The sequence below is a fragment of the Phytophthora sojae genome (genome assembly GCF_000149755.1).
Source record: "Phytophthora sojae unplaced genomic scaffold PHYSOscaffold_9, whole genome shotgun sequence".
Taxonomy (NCBI): Eukaryota; Oomycota; class Peronosporomycetes; order Peronosporales; family Peronosporaceae; genus Phytophthora; species Phytophthora sojae.
In genome coordinates, this window is record NW_009258123.1 from 2,379,300 (window position 1) to 2,400,622 (window position 21,323).

Sequence of the window (21,323 nt, forward strand, 5' to 3'; positions counted from 1 at the left end):
GGCGTGTGTTGTTGGTAGGGCTCGTCCTAGAGACTTCGGTTGATAGGGCGAGGACTCGTAAACTCGTGTTTTCCTACACGACAACTGGTGCCGCGACCCGGGACTGGTGTGACCGATTGTGTGTTGTGGTCTGTGTAGGTTTTCCCAACGAGCATTGAGGAGAGAAGAGAAGAAGAAACAAAAACAAGAACAAGAACAAGATGGCGAAAGGATCCAAGTCAGCGGTACCAGCTACGCCGGTGAAGTCGGGACGAGGATCGGCCGAAGGTTCGTCAACGATCGCGAGTGACTTAACGTCTCGGTTGTCGACGTTCTCCGAAAGGTCGGTCAGTTTTGAAGAGTCGGTCGACGAAGATTCGGACGCCAAGGATGACATGATGATGGACTATGATGACCTGGAGGAGAAGACTCCAACGACGACGCAGGAGTTCGGAGATGAAGAAGATGCGATGCTGTCCGCGGGACGTAGCGGAGGCTCGCGCTCCTTGTCCCGGAACCTCGTCGCGGAATTTGATGAAGTGGCGAAACCCGACCATGCGGATGACGACTTTGAGGATGGCACCGAGACCTCGGCTTCGAGGGCTCTGGTGCAGGTTACTAAGGGTCCCCAAGAATCCCGCGGAAGTCGGCCCGCTATGAACAGCAGCACTCCAGCTGCGAACAAGGTGCTCGGCAGAATGCTCGAGCAGATGGTGGAGTCGAGCGAGTGGATATGGCAGTTCAATCCCGAGATGACGCGTCAAGCGACTTGGGCTGAGCTGAAGGAGGAGTTGCAACACCCCGTTGAGTCGACCTCAGTTACTCAGGTAGCCGAGGACACGGTGTCTCTTCTACGAGCGATGGGCTGCGAGCCAAGGACTCGTCCGTCCGAAGTCTCGATCAAGAGTTGGACACCGGGTCTCGCCGGCAAGGAGCTGCATAAGTGGAAGAGGAAGCTTCGCCTGAGCTTCGGGGAGTCGGGCCTGACTCTGGGACGCCCCCCGAGTGCTCGCCCCGCGAGGGAGCAAGCTGATCCTTCGAAGTTCCCACTGCCACAGACACCCAAGAAGTCCGCCGAGCGGTCAAACCAAAGCCAAGTGACGGACGGAGTGTTCTCCGCCAAGACCGAAGGTTCGCCGTACTTCCAAGACTCGCACATGGTGACTCCTAGGTCGGCGAGTCGAGCCGACCGTATTGCACGTGAGTCCGAAAGTTCGCGACGCGAGCGGAGCACGCAACGAAGCTCCACACTACGCTCAAGCCGCCGGTTTACACCGCGCGATGACTCCTCGTCCGACGAGGACGACAATGACAACATCGACTATGAAGATGGGTTTGACAGCCCGAGCGATGAGTTGGTCCGTCAAGTGCGCGAAGTGAGTGAGATGGAGCGACTGAGTTCGACTCCTCGGCTCGAGATCGCCACACACCGGCCGCTTGCGCAGATCAAGAATTTCTCAGGAGCCCGCAATCGGAGTGAAAACGCTATGCAGTGGCTCCGAGCTTTCGTCTACGAGATGAAGGGAACGCACACTCCGCCTAACGAGTGGTGCATGGCTTTCGAGCTGAGCCTTCGGGACGGTGCCCTTCACTGGTACCGTCAACTCCCGAAGAGGACTAAGCGTCAGTGGAAGCGACTGAGCGATGCGTTTATCAAGTACTACTGCTCGCAGTATAGCCAGTCTGCGAAGGCTCGCTACTACTCTGCGAAGCGCGAGTCCTCGGAACACCTTTGTGACTACCTCAACCGACTGAATGGTTACGCCCATAATGCTGGCCTACAGTTCGAGAGGGGTGGTCGCGATGCGAAGGACCATGCACAGCGGTTCCTCGAGACGTGCGGTGACCGAAGCCTCGAACGCCGGCTTTGCCACGTTCGGGTGAAGGACATTCACGAACTCGAGGACATGATCAACGACATCTTCAAGTCTGCAGAGCGTGGGCAGTCGCGCGAGACCTCGTCTCACCACTCGCGCAGTCGAGACCAACCGCGTCGTCGTGATGACCGTTGCCACGAAGCTTCGCGTGACAGTTACCGCCGCGACCGTGGTTACGAACGTACTCTCGCCGCCGAGATGACTCGCGCCATGTTCCGCGCATTTCGCTAGCTGAAGCTTCGCTGTCAGACTTGGTCGCTGAACTGCAAGGCCGCGGTACCAAGGGTGGTAGAGCCGAGCGCTCGTCGCCACGCCGTACCCCGTACAGCGACAGCGAGAGTGACACCAGTGATTATCATTACTCCGAGAGCGATCCGAGTGATGGTGGCTACAGTGACGTTAGCAGCTCTGGTGAGGAAGGAGCTCACGTCGCTGCTGCCAATGAACGCGAGCGACGCCAAGCAGCTGAAGGAACGTACGCTCGCCCTGACCAACGTCAACGCAAGGGTGGTGAACCCGGCCGAGGATTCGACCGGAGTAACCGCCACTCCGGCTGAGACAACCGTGATGGTCGTCCGCGTCAGTACGGACCGTGCGCAGCTTGTGGTGGAGCCGGGCATTCGGCTCACTACTGCTACTGCCGCTGCCGACTGTGCCAGCAGGTGCATGACATCGGCAAGTGCGAAGCACTTCAAGCCCTCACTTCGTTCATCAAAACGAAGGCCGAGAAGAAGGACCTCTCGCCAGAGCTCCAAAGCCTAGTCTTCAGTGGCAATTTAAACTAGGCAGCCCGCCAACTGAAACTGGGTTGGTCCCAATCGGGCTGCCACAGCTGAGCCCGCGATTGATGCAGACTGTGTCTACGCATTCGTGGGCGAAAGTAAACGGCCGAACGACAAGGACAAGGAATGTGTGAAAACGACGGAAAATGAAAAGGAGAAAGGAGCAACCCTCGGTGGAGGTGTAACAAGTGAAATAAATGATGATGAAGATGATGAAGATGACACCGAGGCTTGGGTCTCAAGTGTGGTGCAAGAAGGACACCCTGGCCGAACGCCCAGTGGGGTGACGAAGTTACTCCCAGGCGAGAGGCTGGGGTGGTGGTCCGTGCAGAAGTTTGATAAGAGAGCTCGGATGAGAGCTCTGGTCAAGGGCGCGGTAAATGACACGCGAACGAGGATTCTATTGGACACTGGCGCGAATGTTAGTGTGGTCTCCGAACGGTTCGCGAAGCAGTTGCGGTTGCGTGATATCCAAGGCCACGGCCGCTGTATGGAGGTTAAGGGTTTTACGAAAGGAACCATGACAACCGAGAGACGAACTCTCGTGAAAGTAACCCTCGGCTGGAGCAGAGTGTACGCATTCGAATTGTGGATTATGGATCATGGTGCTGGTGTGGATGTAGTCCTCGGCACCGACATCATGATTCCTGCAGGAGTGCGCTTGGACTTGTTCCACGCGACCGCGAGGTTGCCGGACAAGGTGAGTATTCCACTCATGAAGACGCTGAATATGCTGAATGACCAAGGTGAAGGCCCGCACGTCAACGGTGGTCCGTCCGAGGACCTAATCATTGAGAGCCGAGAGTTCGCAGAGTACAGAGTACCGAGGCGTCAACCACCTCTGGATACACACGAGGTGTGGGTACGTCGCACGAAGTCTCTGTTGCCTACGGTAACGAAGTTTCGGCGAGGCAAGGTCGAGAGAGTGCGGTTGACGAACGTGTCGAAACGTTTTACGGTTTGCCGTGCTCACTCACCTATGCTAATGTGGGTACGATCGGAGATCTCCCGAAGTCTGAAGGTTATGTTCGACTCAGTTCGGAACGATACGAGGACTGGCAGAAGTTGGCGTATGACGGAAGTCGGGATGAAACGGTGTTCAAGCGTGAGTGTGATGCATATGCGGATTGGCTGGCCTCTCAGCCTTCGGCTGTGGAGCGACCGGAGTATTACCCCAGCCACCCGAAGCCTCCCAGACGCACGGCCGCCAGCTGAGTTGTGCCGAGCAGTGGGAACGTGAAATCGCTAAGCGTGAGGAGCAGGAGCAACTCGCGACCGACGGCTCACCAGTGGGTGATGGTCCGGTGGCGCTCCCTCCCGTGCACATGGAAGCCGATGACACTAGTACCGAAGGTTCAATCGAGTCTGAGAGTGAAGGAGCTTCGGATGCCAGCACCGATGACGACGCCTCGGACCTAGGGGTGATAGCGAGCCAAGTGCCAGCCGAACCCTCTGACGTAACGGAGGACCGTTCAGAGTGAACAGTCCCCGGGGTCCGAAGACTCAGCCCAAGATGAAGCCTCGGTAGCAGTGCTGACACGCAATTATCTGTCGGCCCCCGCCGTTGTCGACGTTGGGGTTGGAGAAGCTGACGTCGAAGCTGTCAATGCCCGAGCCGAACACTTGCCCAATGAGATCAACTTGGAAGATTACGCTCATGAACTAGCTTTCCTGCCCGACCTTACAGAAGCCTCGGTCACGGAACTGGACTACTCGGCTGAGAATGTCCGGCATCCGGAACTGAGTAGAGGATGGAAGGATCGCTTAGTGAAGGTTCTGAAGAAACATGAGAAGATCATGATCTCTAGTGGGAATGCTCTACCACCGCCTGCGTACGGTGTAGTGTGCGACATCGATGTACAGGGCCATGCGCCTATCAAGCAACGAGCACGGAGGATTCCCCTCCGACATCTCAAGAAGCTCTACGAGCTTTTGCGAGGTTTGCTCAAGGCCGGTCTGATCGCGTTCTCCAACAGCCCATGGTCGTCACCGATCGTGATTGTGCTGAAGAAGAATGGCGTAGATATCAGACTATGCATTGATTACAAGATGGTGAACGCAGTCACCGCTATCATGGAGTATGCAATGCCCCTTGTGGATGATCTGCTCACAGACCTGGAGTCTGTGGTACTGCTCGCTTGATGCAGCGAGTGGGTTCTGGGCAATCATGATGACACAGAGGGCTCGTCAGATCGCTGCTTTTGTGTGTGCACTGGGTCATTTAGAGTGGCTCAGAATGCCCTTTGGGCTTAAAAATGCACCTATGATCTACCAACGAATGCTCGACAACGCTCTGTGGGGCTTTGTTCAGCCGAAGGGTGCCTGGAAGCATTATGCGCGTCTGGTGGCAGAAGCTGAAGCACGCGACCGTGAACTCACCGACGCCTCGACCGAACAGTCACATGAAGAGTCGTCCGACCCGGACCAGTCGCCTACGAAGTTTGAAGCGGGACTTGGACTCGGATCGAACGAAAGCTCGGTCTCGGAATTAATTAACAGTCCTATTGCGGACATGTTCGCGAATGGAGAGCCCGACGAGTCTTCGTTGGTGCCGGTTTTCGAACGGCGTTCGTGCGTTGACGACATTTGCTTTAGCGGCGAGTCTTTCGATATATGTCTAGCGACGCTCGATCGACTACTCGCCCGGTTCGAGGAATGTCGGATCAGCGTGAGTTTCACCAAGAGCATTTTTGCGCAGCCCAAGGTGGACTTCCCGTCTCACGAAGTGTCCCGGAGTGGTATTAGAGTGGACCCAAAGAAGTTGAAGGCTATCACCGAGCTGTCCTTCCCAAGGTCCAAGAAGGGAGTGCAAGATTTCCTTGGCGCTCTGAACTACTACAGCCGCTTCATACAGGACTTTGCTGTCTACGGTGACGCGCTATACCAGCTGCGAGACGAAGACTTCGCACCAGGGGGTGACCTCTCTGCAGCCAAGCGAAGCTTTGCGGCATTGCAACGAAAGGTCGGTGAGGCACCTGTCCTCCGACACTTCGACCGTGACCGAGAGGTCCATGTGACGCTGTTTGCAAATGAATGGGCAGTGAGCACCACGCTCATGCAGGAGCACGATGGCCTGATGCACCCTGTGCGTTTCTGCGGCCGAGTGCTCAAGGACGCCGAGATGAACTACCAGCCGGCGGAAAAGGAGGTACTGGCTTTGCTACAGCTGTTGAAGGTGTGTTACACCCAGCTGGCCGGTCGGACCATACATGTCTACACGCGGTTTTCGACGCTCGACTGGGTCCACAAGTCGAAGACACTCTCCGGACGTGCAACGCAATTTTCCGTCTTACTGTCTCCGTGGAGTCTAGTGGTGCAACGAGTCAAGGAAAAGGATTGCGCCTTCGCGCAGCTCTTACAGTCGACGATCACAAGCTTCGTTGACCTCGAAGCCTCGTTGGCACCAGTGACCCCTCGAGCCAAAAGCTCGCCGAGTGTTCGGATGGATCTGCATTTGCTTTATGCACGGTTGCCACGTACATACAGTGGCTACGTACTTTCGTTTGATGGCTCGGCGAAGATCGAGAAGCATGGTGGCTGTGGCAATTGCGCCTGGATACTATGGCGACTTCCTGAATGGAGTGTAGTGATCGCTGCGAGTGCGTATCTCGGGACCACGACTGTAAACCTCGCTGAGTACACCGGAATGAACAACGGGGTCTCTGCCGCCCTAGAACATGGGGCCGAGGACTTAGTCAATGTCGGGGACTCGAGACTCGCAATCCAGCAATCCCTAGGGGTGATCGCTTGCCGTAAGGAGTCGCTGATGGCACAACTGAACAAGCACAAGGAACTGACCGCGAGACTTCGGTCCGTGAAGTACCTACATGCTATCCGAGAGTTCAATGCAGCTGCAGACTCTTTGGCGAGCGAAACCTTGGAGAAGAAGGTGTCGATGACGGTGAACAGCGAAGACCGAAAACGAGAGTTGATGGAATTAAATCGGATCCGAGAAGTGCTCTATGAACCGTCAGCCGAAGCCTCTGAAGCTTCTGGAGAAGTCGTAACGCGTCACGTGAACTCGATACGTGTGATGGATACGCGTGACAGTGACAGTAGTAAGATTTTTTTCGATTTTGTATGGGATACTGGGCATGTAGCCGCGGTAACGAGGCAACAAGCCCGCGCGCGCGCGAAACAAGTGCGCTTTGCCGATGAAACTTCGGGTGATGAACCAGAAGAGGGAGCCGAAGGAGACGAAGGTAATAATGTCAGCAACGAAGAGTCTAACGAACTTCCAGACCAACCGAGACCTGACGCAACGGTGGTCCATGAACCGAGTGCTGACGACATCGACCCACTAGCTGTGCAGGAAGAACGGCGCAGGCGCATTGGCACAGCCAGGATGAGGAGCTCCGGTGGTCAAACCTCAAGACGGTGCTAAAGGGAGAAGAAGCGAAGCTTGCCTACAAAGCTGCACGCGAAGCCTGGAAGATGGCTGACAAGTTCCTGTTAAGCGAAGATGGCTTGCTGTATTTCCTTGGTGCGAACCGTCGGTGGGGTCGCGACCGGGCCGAGGAGACGACACTACGCCTAGTGGTGCCAACAACGATGGTTCAGGAGATCCGACAGAACTGTCATGACTCGTTGGAGGGCGGCCACCAAGGTATCGTCCGAACCTACCACCGAGTCAAGGCTGACTACTATTGGATTGGCTTGTTCGCCGATGTGGAGAAACACGTACGCTCGTGTCCAGACTGTAGCTCAAGCAAGAGTCGCCCGCAGCTACGTGGGTACTCCCCAGGCAACATTCTGGCCGAGCGTCCGCTACAAATTGTCTCGATGGATTTTGTGATACCCCTACCGAAGACTCGGCGGGGCAATACCGCACTGCTACTGTTTCAGTGTGCGTTCACTGGATTCGTCATGGGCAAGGCGATGGCGGACACATCTGCACTCTGTGTAGCACAAGCATTCGAAGAGTGCGTGTACCGAAGGTTCGGAGCGCCGTCTCTGATCAGGCATGACCGAGACCCGCGCTTCATGAGCGAGGTCTTCCAAACCTTCGCCGAGATGATGCAGTCGAGATCTAGGGCTACGTTGAGCTATCGGCCGCAGGCTAACGGCCAGCAGGAACGCTCGGTCAAGACCGTAATGCAATCGGTGCGAGTGTACGCGGAGGACCCGCTGCAACAAGACTGGGATGAAATTGTGGAGAAGTTGATCTTTGCGATTAACAACTCACAGAACGCCACGAGGAAGGACACGCCCTTTTACTTGGTACACGGATGGGACGCAAGGTCCACCCTCCGAGCAATGTCCTCATCACTGAAGCGAGGTGTCGGGGGACAGTCCGATGCATTGGCGTGGCGCCGAGGGGTCAACAGGCAACAGGCGGTTGCGTTGGAAATGGCTAAAGAGTACCAAGCAGTCGAGAAAGCTCGGCGTGCCCAAAAGCATAACGAGGCTTTGAGCCGAGCGGAACGTGCTGCGCTTCCACCTTCCGCGACTGGTGAAACCTCGGAAGGTGTTCCGACAGGTGCAGAGGGTGAGGGTGACTCACCAGACCCCGCACCGAAGTCTCTCTTCCAGCCTGGTGATCGTGCGTGGCTTTACATGGAACGCGTCAAGCCAGGGTTGACCAAGAAGTTGGCCCATCGATGGCATGGTCCCTCCCGCATCAAACAGAAGGTTGACGAGTATGCGTACGAATTGGATTTGCCTGACAAGAGTGGTTATCGGTTCTACCCGGTAGTGCATGTGTCTCGGTTGAGGCGGTGAACGAGTTTGGCGATCGACCGAAGACTCGACTCGCCGCTGAGGTTACCGAGGAGACGCGACTAGACTTCGACGAGGAGTTACTCCCGGAGGATAGTTGGGAACCCGACCACCTGGCGGGCGAGTATGAGGTTGAAGCCATCCTGGATGACCGAATTCCCCTCTCGACGAGCACTGAGCGAGCCGTCCAAGAGTTCAAGGTGAAGTGGGTCGGCTATGACGAACCCTCGTGGGAGCCCGCGTCGAATCTGTCTTGTGGCGGACTGCTGTATGACTATCTACGCGAGAAATGACGTGACCGAAGGTTGCAAATGGTCCAAGTCGCTGACGAGGACTAGTTGCACCCCTCTCACAATGATGAACTGCCGGCAGGGCTACGCAGCCTACCCCAGCAGACGAAACATGTTACTGCGGGAAGAAGATTGTATATTTGTATGTTGAAGTGGACAAGACTTTACGAAGTGGAGATCACGACTGGAGAAACTATGGAGAACAGCTGAAGAAGGACAAACGACTACTGAATTGCATGGGCGAGCTAGTTATACTACGAACGAACTGTCTGAATACCTTGATCTAGCTCGACACAAACATGAAGGAACGATGGAGAACTGGAACGAAGTTTAGGCGCCCGAAGACGAGGCAACCTTGGCCAAAACGCAGAGACGCGCAGCCGGAGAAGCGTCGGCTGGCGTCGCAGCTTGATCAGCAGCACTGGGAGGCGAACGTGGCGCGTCAGCCAGAGTCCCGCTGGCTGGGGCCTCCTCAGAAGGGCCCTCCGTAACCGCGACGCGATCTTGAACCGAGTCCTGCGTTGCTGTTGCTGCATCTTGAGCTCCTAGCGCTTGTGTAGCTTCGACCGAGGTCTCTTGAGCATCCACGGCGCGGCGAGATTCGTCCTGAACCTCTTCCGAAGACTCTTCAGCAACCGGAGACTCGATCTCTTCGATCAGCTCCTCGACCTCCTCCTCTTCCGAGATTTCGTCTTCACCCGGCTGCCCGGCCTCCTGCAGACCGAAAGGAGGCCCGTGAAAGTTCGTGAACTCACGCACCCACGGAGCCGTAACACGGCGAGGGTCCAGCACTGGGTTGACCGTAATAGCTGTCGCGACTTCACGAACAGTCATGCCACGCGGGACGAAGAGTGGAACCCTGGGGTTACACGGAGCGAAGGTTGTGTTGTACGGGTGCTCGGACGGCACATCGGTGACGCACCAAGTCGACCATCAGCTGAGCGAAGTTTGCGAAGCGTCGTTCCGAATGTTCGCGGAGCTCTTTGACCTCAGCCTGCACCTCGTGGTGGACGATGTCTTCGACAGCGTACCACTGCGCAGAAGAACGCGGAGGAAGTCCCTAAGCCTCGTGCGCAGTTGCAGGCAGCGGGTCACCCGTGCGGCAGAAGTGTGCAGTATTTGACGAAGGCTCGTGCAGAGGACTGGAGTCGGGCGAGGACCTGAGGACCAGCTGAGTACACGCAGGGTCCGACGAAGCCCAGCTAGCGGACGGCAAAGCGGGAGGTGGCAACGTCGGAGCCACTGCACTCGAAGCCGAGGTCTCTCCGGTGCTTGCAGCCAAAGCATGGTGCGCGACGACCGAAGGTGCGGCCTGGAGACCGCCCGCCACCCCGCGTGCTCCTGCAGAGGCGGGAGTTGGTGACGGAGCAGGTCCGGCGCTGCCACCAGCACCAGACGATGGCGCTGAAGCTACAGAAACTGCAGTCGAAGCCTGGAGCCGTCGGGGCGCCCCGCTTGCTGACGCAGAGGCGGGAGTTGGCACCGCCGAGGCCTCCGAGGCCGGCTCCGACGAGTCGATGACCTGCCCCGTGGGGCCACGCAATTGAGTGTCCTGCAGCAAGATGTAGCAAGTTGAAGACGGTTAGACGCGATGAAGAGATCAAACACAGCACTCAAGCACCTCGCACGAAGACTCACCTGGACGACTGGACCGAGGTCCGGGAAGGTGAAGGGCGGCGCGCTGCCAGGACCACCGGAGGACTGCATGGCGTCGGAGCGCAGAGGGGCACGAAGCCAACACGGCACTCACCACTTGGGACGGCTCGGGCCGAGTTGGGGGCCGCTGTGATATCGAGAAATGACCTCGGCCGGGCGAGTTCCGGCCGAGGTCTAACTGCCTTGAGCTTGCGAGTGATGGCTGACCGAGGGCTCTGATTGGTCGGCCACATTCCCCGCGCGTTAGTGCCCAGAAGATTGATAGAGACTACGGAGTGACAGGAGGGTCTCGGCGGGTCAAAATAAACCGCCTGCCGAGGCCTCCGAAGTTTCATAGTGGGTACACTTTATGCCCAGTAGGAGTTCGGATTTAGGACGAAGTTTCGTCCGGTTGTAGGATCAGCTCGAAAGCTCGGTCCACGTTGATATTTGTATAGACCTTAGGGATTAGCTATAGGAGAGGCCTGACAGCCTCTAAACCATTAAACAGAGCAGAATTCCCCCCCAAGCTACACAAGGGTCAAGTCCGTCTACGGTAAGTCGCTAAGCTTAGCATAGGGTCTGGATACACTCGGCTGCACGGGGTATGTCTGCCGGTGAGCATAAGGTGCAATGACCGAGTGTTCATCCTGGTAAGGCCAAGAGTGAGTAGGTGGCCGAGTGTTGGGAGGTATTAGAGACCTCTGTGTGCAGTTGTACGTTTGACTGGGTGTGAGGCAAGGACCCCCCCCCCCCAGTGTATTTGACTTCTAGCCGAGGCTTCGCCCCGGCGCCCCTGTAAGAGGCTTCGATTGGCCTGGTACCCATCCTTTCTGAGGGACCACAGAGGTTTAGTGCGAAAGCACGTATTACACATTGCATCCTAGCCGTGGCTCGTGGCTAAGGGTGCTCTTATATTATAACGAAGGGTAAACCTACCTGACCCGCAGCACACAGGGAGGCACATTCCAGCCCGTATAAGGGATCGGACCTGGTCTTCAGGTTTATTATCCCGACAATCTATCGCCGACTCTTCGGAGACGGCGTGTGTTGTTGGTAGGGCTCGTCCTAGAGACTTCGGTTGATAGGGCGAGGAGTCGTAAACTCGTGTTTTCCTAGACTACATAGGCGACCAGCGCCGCCTCAATCTCTGGGGTGCACTTGATGTTCGCCGCCCGAGAGCCGCCGCGCTGCTTCACCTCCGGGCTCCCGCTCATGACGATGCGGCGAGCAGTAGTCCGGGGGATGCCATTGTGCTTGACGACAAGTTCCCAGTCCACCCCCTGCTGATGGGCGTCTTGGACCCGCGCGCGAGCTGCGAGGCTGTGCTTGGGCTCCTTAGGCATGAGCCAGTCGAGGTGAGTTGAAAAGTGACAGCACTCTGAGTGCTGGCGCTCGAGTTCTGCTCTCCAGTCGTTCTCGATTGCTGGTGCGTGCACGCGGGGTCTCCGCATCCAGTCGTAGTCCGTTTGAACTTTAGAAATTCCGCTTTGACCTAAAACTTAAAGTTTAAAATGACATTTGAATTTCCATCGTTACAGGTATATTTGCCAAATTGAATTGCACTAAGACCACCTTGAAGTGGCAAAGGTGTAGTACACTCACTTAGTTGATGAAACGGGTCGATCTACTTAACAGAAGAATCGTGAGAATGTTCTGGTCGATGGCAACATACAGTTACACATCTGTGTGTTCCAGTATAATGGTACACTGATATCTTTGGTAGCAGCGTGGCCCACACAGTGTGGGTACGGAAGACAAGAGGCCTTTGGATAGCCCAGAGGCGATGTTAATAGAGGGTTGTCACGCTAGCGGACGGGTTAGGGCATCTAGGAGAGGGTGATAGAAGGAGCGCCATGTCCATGACTGGTGTTCTGGGAATGCACCCTCAAGTTCCTCATTCTTCAACTCCCCCTGTCAAGCAACAATGGGGAAGCGCAAGCGCACGGACGAAGATGTGGTCTTCATGGAGTCTCGCGTCCAGGCCCGGGCCTGTCTCCACTAGGACATAATGGAGAAAATCCAGCGATGCTGTCAAGTCTTCAAACAGTGGTAACTGGAAGCTTCACACGTCGCCAACCTTACGTTCTTCGGTGCCTCGAGGGGGGGGGGGGGTCCCGCTGCCCAAGATCGACGGCACTTTCCTCATGTGCAGGCATGTCCGCAGGGGGCATTTTGCAAATCATGCCCCTTTTGGTAATACGGGGTACACCTGGGACTTTTCAAAGGGGTACCCGATCAGTATTGTATGTCTGTGTATACAAAACTAGAAAGGGGCACTACGAACCTGTATAAGAATGTATAGGTGGTGACCTACGCTAGAGTGCTCGGCTTGGAGGGCGACAAGCACTAGACAACTGCCTACCTGGACATCTCGTCTGGCATCGGCTCAAAGTATTGTCGAGATTGCGACTCACCTTCCATCGCGTAGTTGCTATTCCTACCACGATGTAGGCCCGTCGTACGCTTCAGCGTGCTGTGGTCACTCTCCACTGCGTGGGTCTCTAGCGTCAGTATCGAGATCTTCAACGTGGACACGACCGACGCCGGCATCCACGGCGCCATGCCGATCTGCTGCCAGTGCTAGGGCTACTCGAACGGCTACAACTCCACCTGGCGCAACGTCGGTCGCGGCCACCAGTACTGCTGCGAGGGCGACAATGTTATGTTCGACCAGCGCATGAGCACGTTGAACGCGTGGGGCGCTGACGCGCGCACCAAGATCGCTCAGCAGTCCAAGCAGTCCACGGCCACGTGGAAGATCGTCAACGCGCACTACAGCACGCACCACCACTTCGTCAAGTACAACGTGAAGAAGTGGTTCGGCCTGCTGCGCGGCTCAGGCGTGCACATGTGGCCCAACGGCCACACACGGCGACTGTCGCTAGACATCCACCTCCTCGAGAACGGCGCTGGTGGCGGTTTCCAGAAGGATTCAGCCAGCGGCTACCCGTCGTACGCGGCATGCGTACACAACTTTGTAACCTGCTCTAGGTTTCCGTACACCCAACGCTATGACTTCAGTAACCTATGTCTACATTCGCCACGAGGCAGCAGAGCTATCACCATCACTTCACTGATAAAGGTTATTCATCGTCAGAAGTTAGTGGGCTGGAAGGTAAGCGGTAAGAACTTGTTAAGCACATCTTACGGCAACGGCCCTGTGTGGTGGTCTCATTTCTCTGCTCTCCGACGGTCGTACTGTTAAATAGCGCTATAGAATTGAATGAGCACTACTTAAGGCGGTTGGTCGCTTTGATCTTGTCCACATTCATAGAGCCGTTTTCCGTGTTCCTCTCGTGTTTATACTGCATCGTTCGCACAAACCCACCCAGAGCGAGTATCGCGATTGCGAACCTTGCTTCGCGCTGTGAGCGTTGTCCAAGTAGCTTAACAGACAACTATAGTAGGAAGGTTTGTATGGCGGTCTATCATGCCCATTTCAGGGAGTAATCTGAAGTAGGCGAAGTAATGACAACGTGCCAGTTCTGGTGACCTATTTGCTAGTACAGTCGCATATATGCATGTGCTGGCGTCCTAACTTACGCTACTAGGTCGAAAATGTGACGAAACGTACAACATATTCCCTTCATCACCAGGATTTCCTTAGTTAAGAGGGGGCACTCTTGGCAACTTTAAAAGGGGTATTTCGTTCTTTTTCTGTCCACACTACCCCCTCCGGACATGCCTGCTCATGTGGTGCATCAGGGGAGTGTGCGCGGAAGGTCTTCAAGAGCGCGATCGCAAGTCTCAAAAGCCGGAAGCCGAACGACAACGCGCTCTGAATCGCCCCGTCGACCCAGCGGCTCGCGAGACAGTCACGATCTACCGCGAGATGCGATCCGCCGTTGCAGACTACATCCCCCACTCCAGTTACCTTACAGTGGACAGGGGGGGGTCAGTGCCATGACCGCGGACATGGTCGGCAACGCGGTGGTCATGGTGCAGGAGCACTTCATGAAGCGTCTGACGGCGTATATTCGCCTCGAGTTGTTTCGTCGGACCGGTGCGGCACCCCGATCCGAGGTGGAGCGTCTTCGAACTGCGTGCTTTGGTCCTGATGATGGCGACTATGCGGAAGACGAACATGAGCTTCGAGAGTGGCTGGGTTTCCGCCCCTACAAGGACGAGCTCAAGCGAAGCATGTCTGTGACTCTGACCTGAACTTCATGAGATCCTTGGCCATATCGAGGCCCTACGCCGTGAGATGGCAGAGTTACCCGGGTCTTCAGGTGGAGTCGATCTCAATGTGTCACCGCAAGACGAAGTTGCTCTGGGCGACGAGCCCGAATCGGATGAGGACTTCATCCAGGAGCTGCGTTCCCGAAAGGGACTCCGGGCATTCACGCTTTTGCCAGTCTCGACCTCGTTTGTGCCGATGGACGTGGCCTTCGACGGCTTCACGTTGCAGGGGTTCTGCGCTCGGCTTTACAACAGAACTTGGTCCAACCCTGTCGGGATCCCTGTCGGAGCGCACGGGGTACTTGCAAGACCGCAAGTCGTCACGCAGCTGGTCGACTTTTATCTTCGCAGAGCATTTGCTGTAGTTTGAGACCGAGAACTGCAAGTTCGCATATCGCGTCGCGCCGAACGGGTACTCGGTTTCGATACTCTTGACAAGACCGAAGAACGCGATTGAGGTCGAGCTCGAGCGACTCAAAGCTACACGAACCCAAGAAATCAATGATCAGGCGGCGAAGCGAGCAAGGCTGCGCAAGGCTCAAACGCGCAAGAACCCTCGTGGCCGTCAATGTACCTCGCGCTCAGACCGCCAGCAACCGCTTCCCAACGACTGGAACATTCTGCCAGCGGATTACGAGGCCGACAGGTTGGTCGCGATTGACCCTGGAATGCGGGCCATGGCTACGGCGGTGTGTGAAGACATCGCACCAATGGACGAGACCGCCATGGAGCAGAGGCGTCAGCGCAACAGGCGTCGCAATCGTCGGCGGGCTGCACGTCGCAAGGCACTGCTACGGATCGCCCGGCGGAGGAAACGGTTGTCGAGGAGAACCCGTGCTCGAATCAAGCGCGCAAAGAGACAAGCTCGGCGTCCTCCAACCTCCCCACGCGTGCGTCATGTTGGTGACGAGACCGTCATCTCCATTAAGACCCGCGAGTACCGACATCTCGCTGGCTTCAACAAAGCCATGCACTGGTTTGAAGGGCTGAAGTAGCGAGAGCCTCGGTACGCTCAAGCAATCAACCCGGTGCCGTTCTACAAAACGGCATCCTATGACATTTACCTGGAGCGCCTACAGGTATTGCTGCATCGCATGGACTTTCTACAGGAGTTTTCGCGGACTCACGGATTTCTGAAATGGAGGTTCTTCCAGAAGAGAACGAAGGTGAAGGCCCTGGACACCCTCGCGTCTCGCATCGTACCCGTTGCCAGTCCGAGAGGGCCGGTCGGCTACGGCAACTGGAGCCGGTCGCAGGGCGTCTCCAGCCGCGCACCGGGACCAGTGAAGGCGTTAAGGAAGCACTCGCTCGCCTCGCCAGTGTCGTGCTCGTGGACGAGTTCCGCACGAGCAAGCTGTGCTCTCGATGCTATCAACCCTTGACGGAACCCTACCTTCCAACACGGAAGAACGGCAGCTTCGCAGCTACTATCAAGAGGACCAAGAACGTCTTGTGCTACTTCCGCAGTCAATGCGAGACGTTCATCTGGGACCGTGACGTCAACGCTGCGCACAACATCATGACACTACCCAAGGATCGCTTCAACGGACATCCTAGACGATCAGAGTTTGCACGCGGAGTCTAGATATTGCGGGATCGTGGACGATAAGGGCTCGTCGCGGTACCAATGTAGGTAGAATCCGATAGTTTTCAGAAGAGCGTCGTACGCTTGAGGTCCGACAAAGGACCCTCTCTAATGTAACCTTATTCCCCATGCGTCAACGGGACTCCCAACAGGTTTGCCGCATGATATCAAAACTGCTTTGTGAGGACACTTGTCACGGTCCAGCCGTGGACTGTGGGTCATGCGCGAGTGGCAAGAGAGGAATGGAGTGGAAATGAATGCGCTTTGCTCGGCTTTGGCAGTCACGCGTTCGTGCCGAGCAATCAGATTCAACCTCTTTCGTATGACTCGCCGAAAGTGTGTCAATGGGTGGCTTACGCGTTTTACTCGACCCGAGCTCGATCGCGCTCCTCCATGAAGCAAGTCAGAATCTGTAACGCTCGTCTGAATTTCAAAATACTAATGCCGTGCTTACCACGGGGAAGCTCTGGATTTTCTTCAACTTTTGTTATTTTTGTATGTGTTGTACACTTGATCAGTATTTTTTTAATCTAGCTATTGCGCAAAAAAGGAAAATTAAGGGAAATTAAGTGCGCATTCGAGTGTTGCAAGCAACTTGGCACCTGTGGCGCACCAGGTACTCGCGCCGACTTCTGCTTTCTACAACATTCTTGAAGGATGGAAAACACGTTGGGTGAGTAGTTATCGATAAATGTTCTACTAACTACAAAATACCTACAGTTTACATACTAAATCCTTGACATCCAAATCCGATGTGTAAGAGGAGGTAGACGCTCCGTAAACAAAATATTTTTTTAATATACATTTAGCTTCGGACGACGTTCAATATCTATAAATCCATTAGGCCTGTAGTAATTTACAGATCATGTTGTGCAAGGCGGGTTTTAAATGTTGAAGCATCGTACTTTCGATCGTTCATTCTCGCTACAACCTTCTATAACGAGTATTTCAATGTACTATAGGAGAGAAACTCCACTAGATTGGGTTCGAGTATCAGTTGGGTTCTTAATACACCACGAAGATCGAGGTCCGAGTTAACGGAAAACGTAAATTTGTATATCGCTTATTATTGAAATGACCACTTTAATTATTAGAAAGACATACAAATAGGAGGAGATATAGCTCCGTGACATACAGGTCTGAATATTTTGTAGTAAGCTAGTTACGTACTACAAAACCACTTTGATGACGTCCTGGCATGTGCAAGTCTTCGAACCATGGAAGCACCCAAACGTTGCGCAGAGCCGGTTCACAACGCCTTTCATGCCGTTAGTGTTCTCCCTAGCAAGCAGAACTTGGACCAAACTACTTTTTATCTGTCGGTACTTACGGTAATTTTGCGTAACGTTTCTAAAAAGGCAAACGGTATTGTGATTTGCTGTTATTTTGCAGACCATTTTAGACGCAAAATATGGCAAATCCTGCTCCTAAATATGTGGGAAAGAAGATACACGACCTGCTAAAATTATGCATAAATCCACCTCCTCATATATATATCGACTTGGGAGGGCCTGTCAGCAGCCATGCATTGGCCCAGTACACCACCGTCCATGATCCCCAGCACATCCACCCTCTTATGCATAATTGCCGTGTGTGTAGGTGTTTGTGCATAAAAACCGACAGAATTGCAGCTGCACACCCACAATTGCACTTTCCAAAGTGCAATTGTGGCGCTTTTAGCGTAATTCTAGGCCTCCACCCATTTATGCACCTCGATTTATCGTAAATCTAGCAGGTGGTCGCTATAAATACAGCAAATCTCGCCTCATATTGCCAAACTCTGCAAAGCACAATACCAAAGACAAGTGTAATTTTGAAGATAAAACGACCGGATCCTGCTTGCCGTATTTGACAAAATATACATGGTGCAAAATGTAAACAAAAATAGAAGGAGTGTTTTGAAGCCTTGATCATGTGATTTTCAATGTTAAGATGTCTTTTAGCCAGTCCGAAATGTTAACATGCTAAACTTAACATCAAGTTTGCTGTTTCTATAAAGTTATAGAGTAGGCACGGTTTGGTTGAGGTATACATATTGGCTTAGGTACAATAGCTTTGCATATTGAGCTAATTATACTGAGATAGGAAGCAACGTTAGTGCTGCTATCGCAGACCAAATAGGATTATATCCGTGGTACATCAAGTCAAACGATGACCCCTCTTGACATCTAACTGGTATATTTCTTGAAACCGGTACGGCTCTGGTGCCGCCCTGGGCCCTCCAGGGCAGATTGAACCGGTGTAATACCGACGACACTGGTATGAATCAGTGCATATATTGAGCAGGGTACGGATGGACGAAGAGAACGCTTGGACTGTACAATAGCACTAGAGGTACTCAATAAGTATTTGCATTTTCTACAAGCTGCAAAACAGATCTCAACCAAGGTTCGCATTTTTAATTTTGTAAAGCATTGCCGGTAGACAGTTTGAACTGGCAAATATCCGGGCAGATGCTGCGGCTGCGAAGCAGGCGCAGGAGATGACCGTAGCTAATAAAAAATAATGAAAAATAAAAAGAAGGGTTTATACTAAAATTCTCCTATCCCAGCCTTCGCGGAGCCCTAGTATCAGATTCGAAAGGAGATATTCAATTCGAGAAGGGTACGCTATTTACCGCTATCCGTTAGTTTATCGTACTTAGGTTTGGGCATCTTGCGCTAGTTTGGGTTTTACGTGCAATACGTTGGAGTAAGTTTAAGTCGGATTTACTATTAATATCCCCGTTGGTTGAATACGCAGAGTTCGAATTTCGAACTTCGAAAGCCAAACACAGCGAAGCAATCCTTCTAATGTTAGATAGTGCAACCCTCTAGATGTCCAAGTCACACCGAAATCACATTTGGTTGCATTCGTCGCATCCACTTGTCAGACTTTTGCCCCTGACAAGTCTCGGCTTGATGGGTGATGAAATCTAATTTCTAATCAGTTTCGAAATATCGTGTATGGCTCCAGAAGCTACGCTCTACAATGTAATAAATGAATGTGGTTACGTGCGCTGTTATGATCCCAAAATAATAATCTTGCAGCATTTGAGGTGTTGCTAGTTTGGATTGTAAAGTAACCAATGATGACCCCAGGCTATGCTTCGGCTAGTCATGTCACGCTACCCACTCCCATCATGTGCAGATACTAGCTAGCTAACGACTAACTAGGCTCTGCCACCAAAACGCCGCGCAAATGTTGAAGTCGCATACGCCTGGACAGTACCATGTTTCTCGTTAATCGTTACATACTTCACAATTTTTGTGCATTAAATATTAAACGTTCTCCAGAATCAAGTTTCCTCAAAATAAAGGCTCCGATAGATTATTATGCCGTTCATCGTCTATAGTTCAGTACTGCGTTAGAAGTTGAATAGTACTTGTACAGGCGCATGCTTAAGCTGGGATTGTATTCTCACTATTGAAGGCCTCGGTATGACCGTACAGATAAAACCGAAGTTCTCGTGAACTCCTACGTGTAGCACCCCATCTCTTAAATTTGTTTGGTGGAGGCTGTGTGCTGTTTCGCGCTTGCTTGTTGCTTTGTAGCTTGAGAGTAAATGCAAAACTGAGATTGACTAGTTATGCCTCAGAATATTCGAACCAATCCCTTCCTATGTAGTGTTTCTCCTGCTACTCCTTGTCGCGCATCTTCATCGCGCTGTGCGTCTCCGCGCTGCGGCAAGGGTACCCGATCTGCTCCCATGCGTCTCCGCGGCGCGGCAACCAAAGCACGATCGGATTTTTGCTGTTTCCACGCTGCGGCAACCGCAACGGATGTGCTCTGCTGCTTCTGCACTGCGAATCCTGACGAATCCCCACACAGCCTCCCAAGGACCCCGTCGCTAGGTGATCAGCAAGCCGGAGACAGAACAGCTTGCCCGGTTACATGCTATAGGTTGTTGTAGGCAACGGAAAGACTTCATCGGCAATCCTCGAGGTGTAGTGAGCCACTTTGGTCGGAACTTGATCATCAATGGCGGTCAATGGCTCCCACGAATCATCTTCGTCTTGGAGGCCGACGCAAGACACCAGTAGCTGCCACCCACCGCGCGCTTTGCGGTGCTCCTTGATGGACTCCACACCAAGAAGCATTCCTTGGTTCCCAACCTGCGCAAGCATCTTCTCGTTCACATCGAGACTGCTGTCGCTGTAGAATTTCAGACGCGAACCATGCACTTCGAAGGTCTGGTTCGTCACCAAGTGCCAGATGACAAACGAATGGGGCCGAGTTTCCATCACCTCGAAGGTTCCAACTCATCTAGCCAGTAGTTTGTTCACCGCAAGTCTCTGGTCGATGCGAGACCAAAGCGCGTAGTCACCAAAGGTGAAGTTGCACGGCGAGTCCTTGGAGCGCTGCATGTTGGCGAGACGTCGCTTCTCACGTATGTCGATCACCTCACGATGCATCGCAGCAAGGTCGGAACGACGGCAGTCGAGCCGTTTGTGTGGCAACTGAGTGTCCTCCGTGATCAAGACATGCTTCCCATCCCTCTCCACCACAACCGGTTCAAACGGAGTGGACCGGCGAAGACCCGTAAACAGCTCTGCAGGTGATCGATTGCCCAGCGAGGCCACCGGAGTGTGGTTCAGGTTGCCCTGCTCCAGAGGTTGCAGATACATCCATGCATGAGTGTCCAGCTTGAACTCCATCAATGGTACCCACATCACCTGCAACAGGTGGTGGTTGACCCTCTCCACTGTCCCGTTGATCCATGGCGAGTACGCCACCACCAGCTCCTGTAGTATTTGTAGCTGTTTGCAGACTTGGTCATCATTCTTGAAGTGACTTCCCTCGTCAGAAATCAGCAGCGAAGGAACACCGAACCGCTTCCACAAGTCCACGAGAGCCGTTGCTACCATGGTGCTGGTCGCGGAATCACACGCCACAACTCGCAGTATTGCGAGAGACCGTCCTTCAGCACTAAGATGTACTTGCTGGCGCCTGCATTCTGCCCCATGTAGAGAAAATCCCAGTGCAGTAGTTCTTTTCACTCCGTTGCGTTGTAGGTGGGGCCCCACGGACGTGTGATGATGTTAGCACCCTTCATGTGCTTGCAGAGCAGATAGCGACTGAGGAACCGCCGGCACAATGATACCAAACCGCTGATCCAGAACACCGACTGGACCGTCGAAACCATTGGCCCCAGGCCACGATGGCCCTGCACACTACAGTGTCTCACCATGAGAATATGCTGGAGTAGCTCAACAGCGCTCGCAGGAACTCAGATGCGGTCAACCACCAACAGTAAACCGCTTTCATCACACTCAGTACCCTGCGTCTGACCACC

At 54.0% G+C, this 21,323-nt stretch overlaps 7 protein-coding genes across 7 annotated transcripts; 4 read left to right on the forward strand and 3 right to left on the reverse strand.

Annotated features, from left to right (window-relative positions):
* Positions 1–200: 200 nt before the first annotated feature.
* Positions 201–2,618, forward strand: PHYSODRAFT_256424 (hypothetical protein; the record flags this gene model as incomplete). The annotated part of the gene is made up of 2 exons (XM_009536678.1): positions 201–2,037; positions 2,185–2,618. The coding sequence occupies 2 exons, from the start codon at positions 201–203 to the stop codon at positions 2,616–2,618; spliced, it is 2,271 nt and encodes a 756-aa protein (XP_009534973.1).
* A 6,358-nt stretch (positions 2,619–8,976) lies between these two features.
* On the reverse strand, positions 8,977–10,353 carry PHYSODRAFT_338803 (hypothetical protein; the record flags this gene model as incomplete). The annotated part of the gene is made up of 4 exons (XM_009536679.1): positions 8,977–9,543; positions 9,578–9,663; positions 9,742–10,198; positions 10,285–10,353. The coding sequence occupies 4 exons, from the start codon at positions 10,351–10,353 to the stop codon at positions 8,977–8,979; spliced, it is 1,179 nt and encodes a 392-aa protein (XP_009534974.1).
* A 1,043-nt stretch (positions 10,354–11,396) lies between these two features.
* PHYSODRAFT_522612 (hypothetical protein) lies at positions 11,397–11,627 on the reverse strand (the record flags this gene model as incomplete). Its single annotated transcript, XM_009536680.1, has 1 exon — positions 11,397–11,627. One exon carries the CDS (start codon positions 11,625–11,627, stop codon positions 11,397–11,399), a length of 231 nt encoding a protein of 76 aa, XP_009534975.1.
* Positions 11,628–12,946: 1,319 nt separating this feature from the next.
* On the forward strand, positions 12,947–13,299 carry PHYSODRAFT_256409 (hypothetical protein; the record flags this gene model as incomplete). Its single annotated transcript, XM_009536681.1, has 2 exons — positions 12,947–13,249; positions 13,276–13,299. 2 exons carry the CDS (start codon positions 12,947–12,949, stop codon positions 13,297–13,299), a joined length of 327 nt encoding a protein of 108 aa, XP_009534976.1.
* A 666-nt stretch (positions 13,300–13,965) lies between these two features.
* Positions 13,966–15,458, forward strand: PHYSODRAFT_305389 (hypothetical protein; the record flags this gene model as incomplete). Its single annotated transcript, XM_009536682.1, has 3 exons — positions 13,966–14,430; positions 14,456–14,761; positions 14,829–15,458. 3 exons carry the CDS (start codon positions 13,966–13,968, stop codon positions 15,456–15,458), a joined length of 1,401 nt encoding a protein of 466 aa, XP_009534977.1.
* Positions 15,459–15,601: 143 nt separating this feature from the next.
* Positions 15,602–16,048, forward strand: PHYSODRAFT_305390 (hypothetical protein; the record flags this gene model as incomplete). The annotated part of the gene is made up of 1 exon (XM_009536683.1): positions 15,602–16,048. One exon carries the CDS (start codon positions 15,602–15,604, stop codon positions 16,046–16,048), a length of 447 nt encoding a protein of 148 aa, XP_009534978.1.
* Positions 16,049–20,289: 4,241 nt separating this feature from the next.
* On the reverse strand, positions 20,290–20,655 carry PHYSODRAFT_521470 (hypothetical protein; the record flags this gene model as incomplete). Its single annotated transcript, XM_009536684.1, has 2 exons — positions 20,290–20,430; positions 20,539–20,655. The coding sequence occupies 2 exons, from the start codon at positions 20,653–20,655 to the stop codon at positions 20,290–20,292; spliced, it is 258 nt and encodes an 85-aa protein (XP_009534979.1).
* Positions 20,656–21,323: the final 668 nt, after the last annotated feature.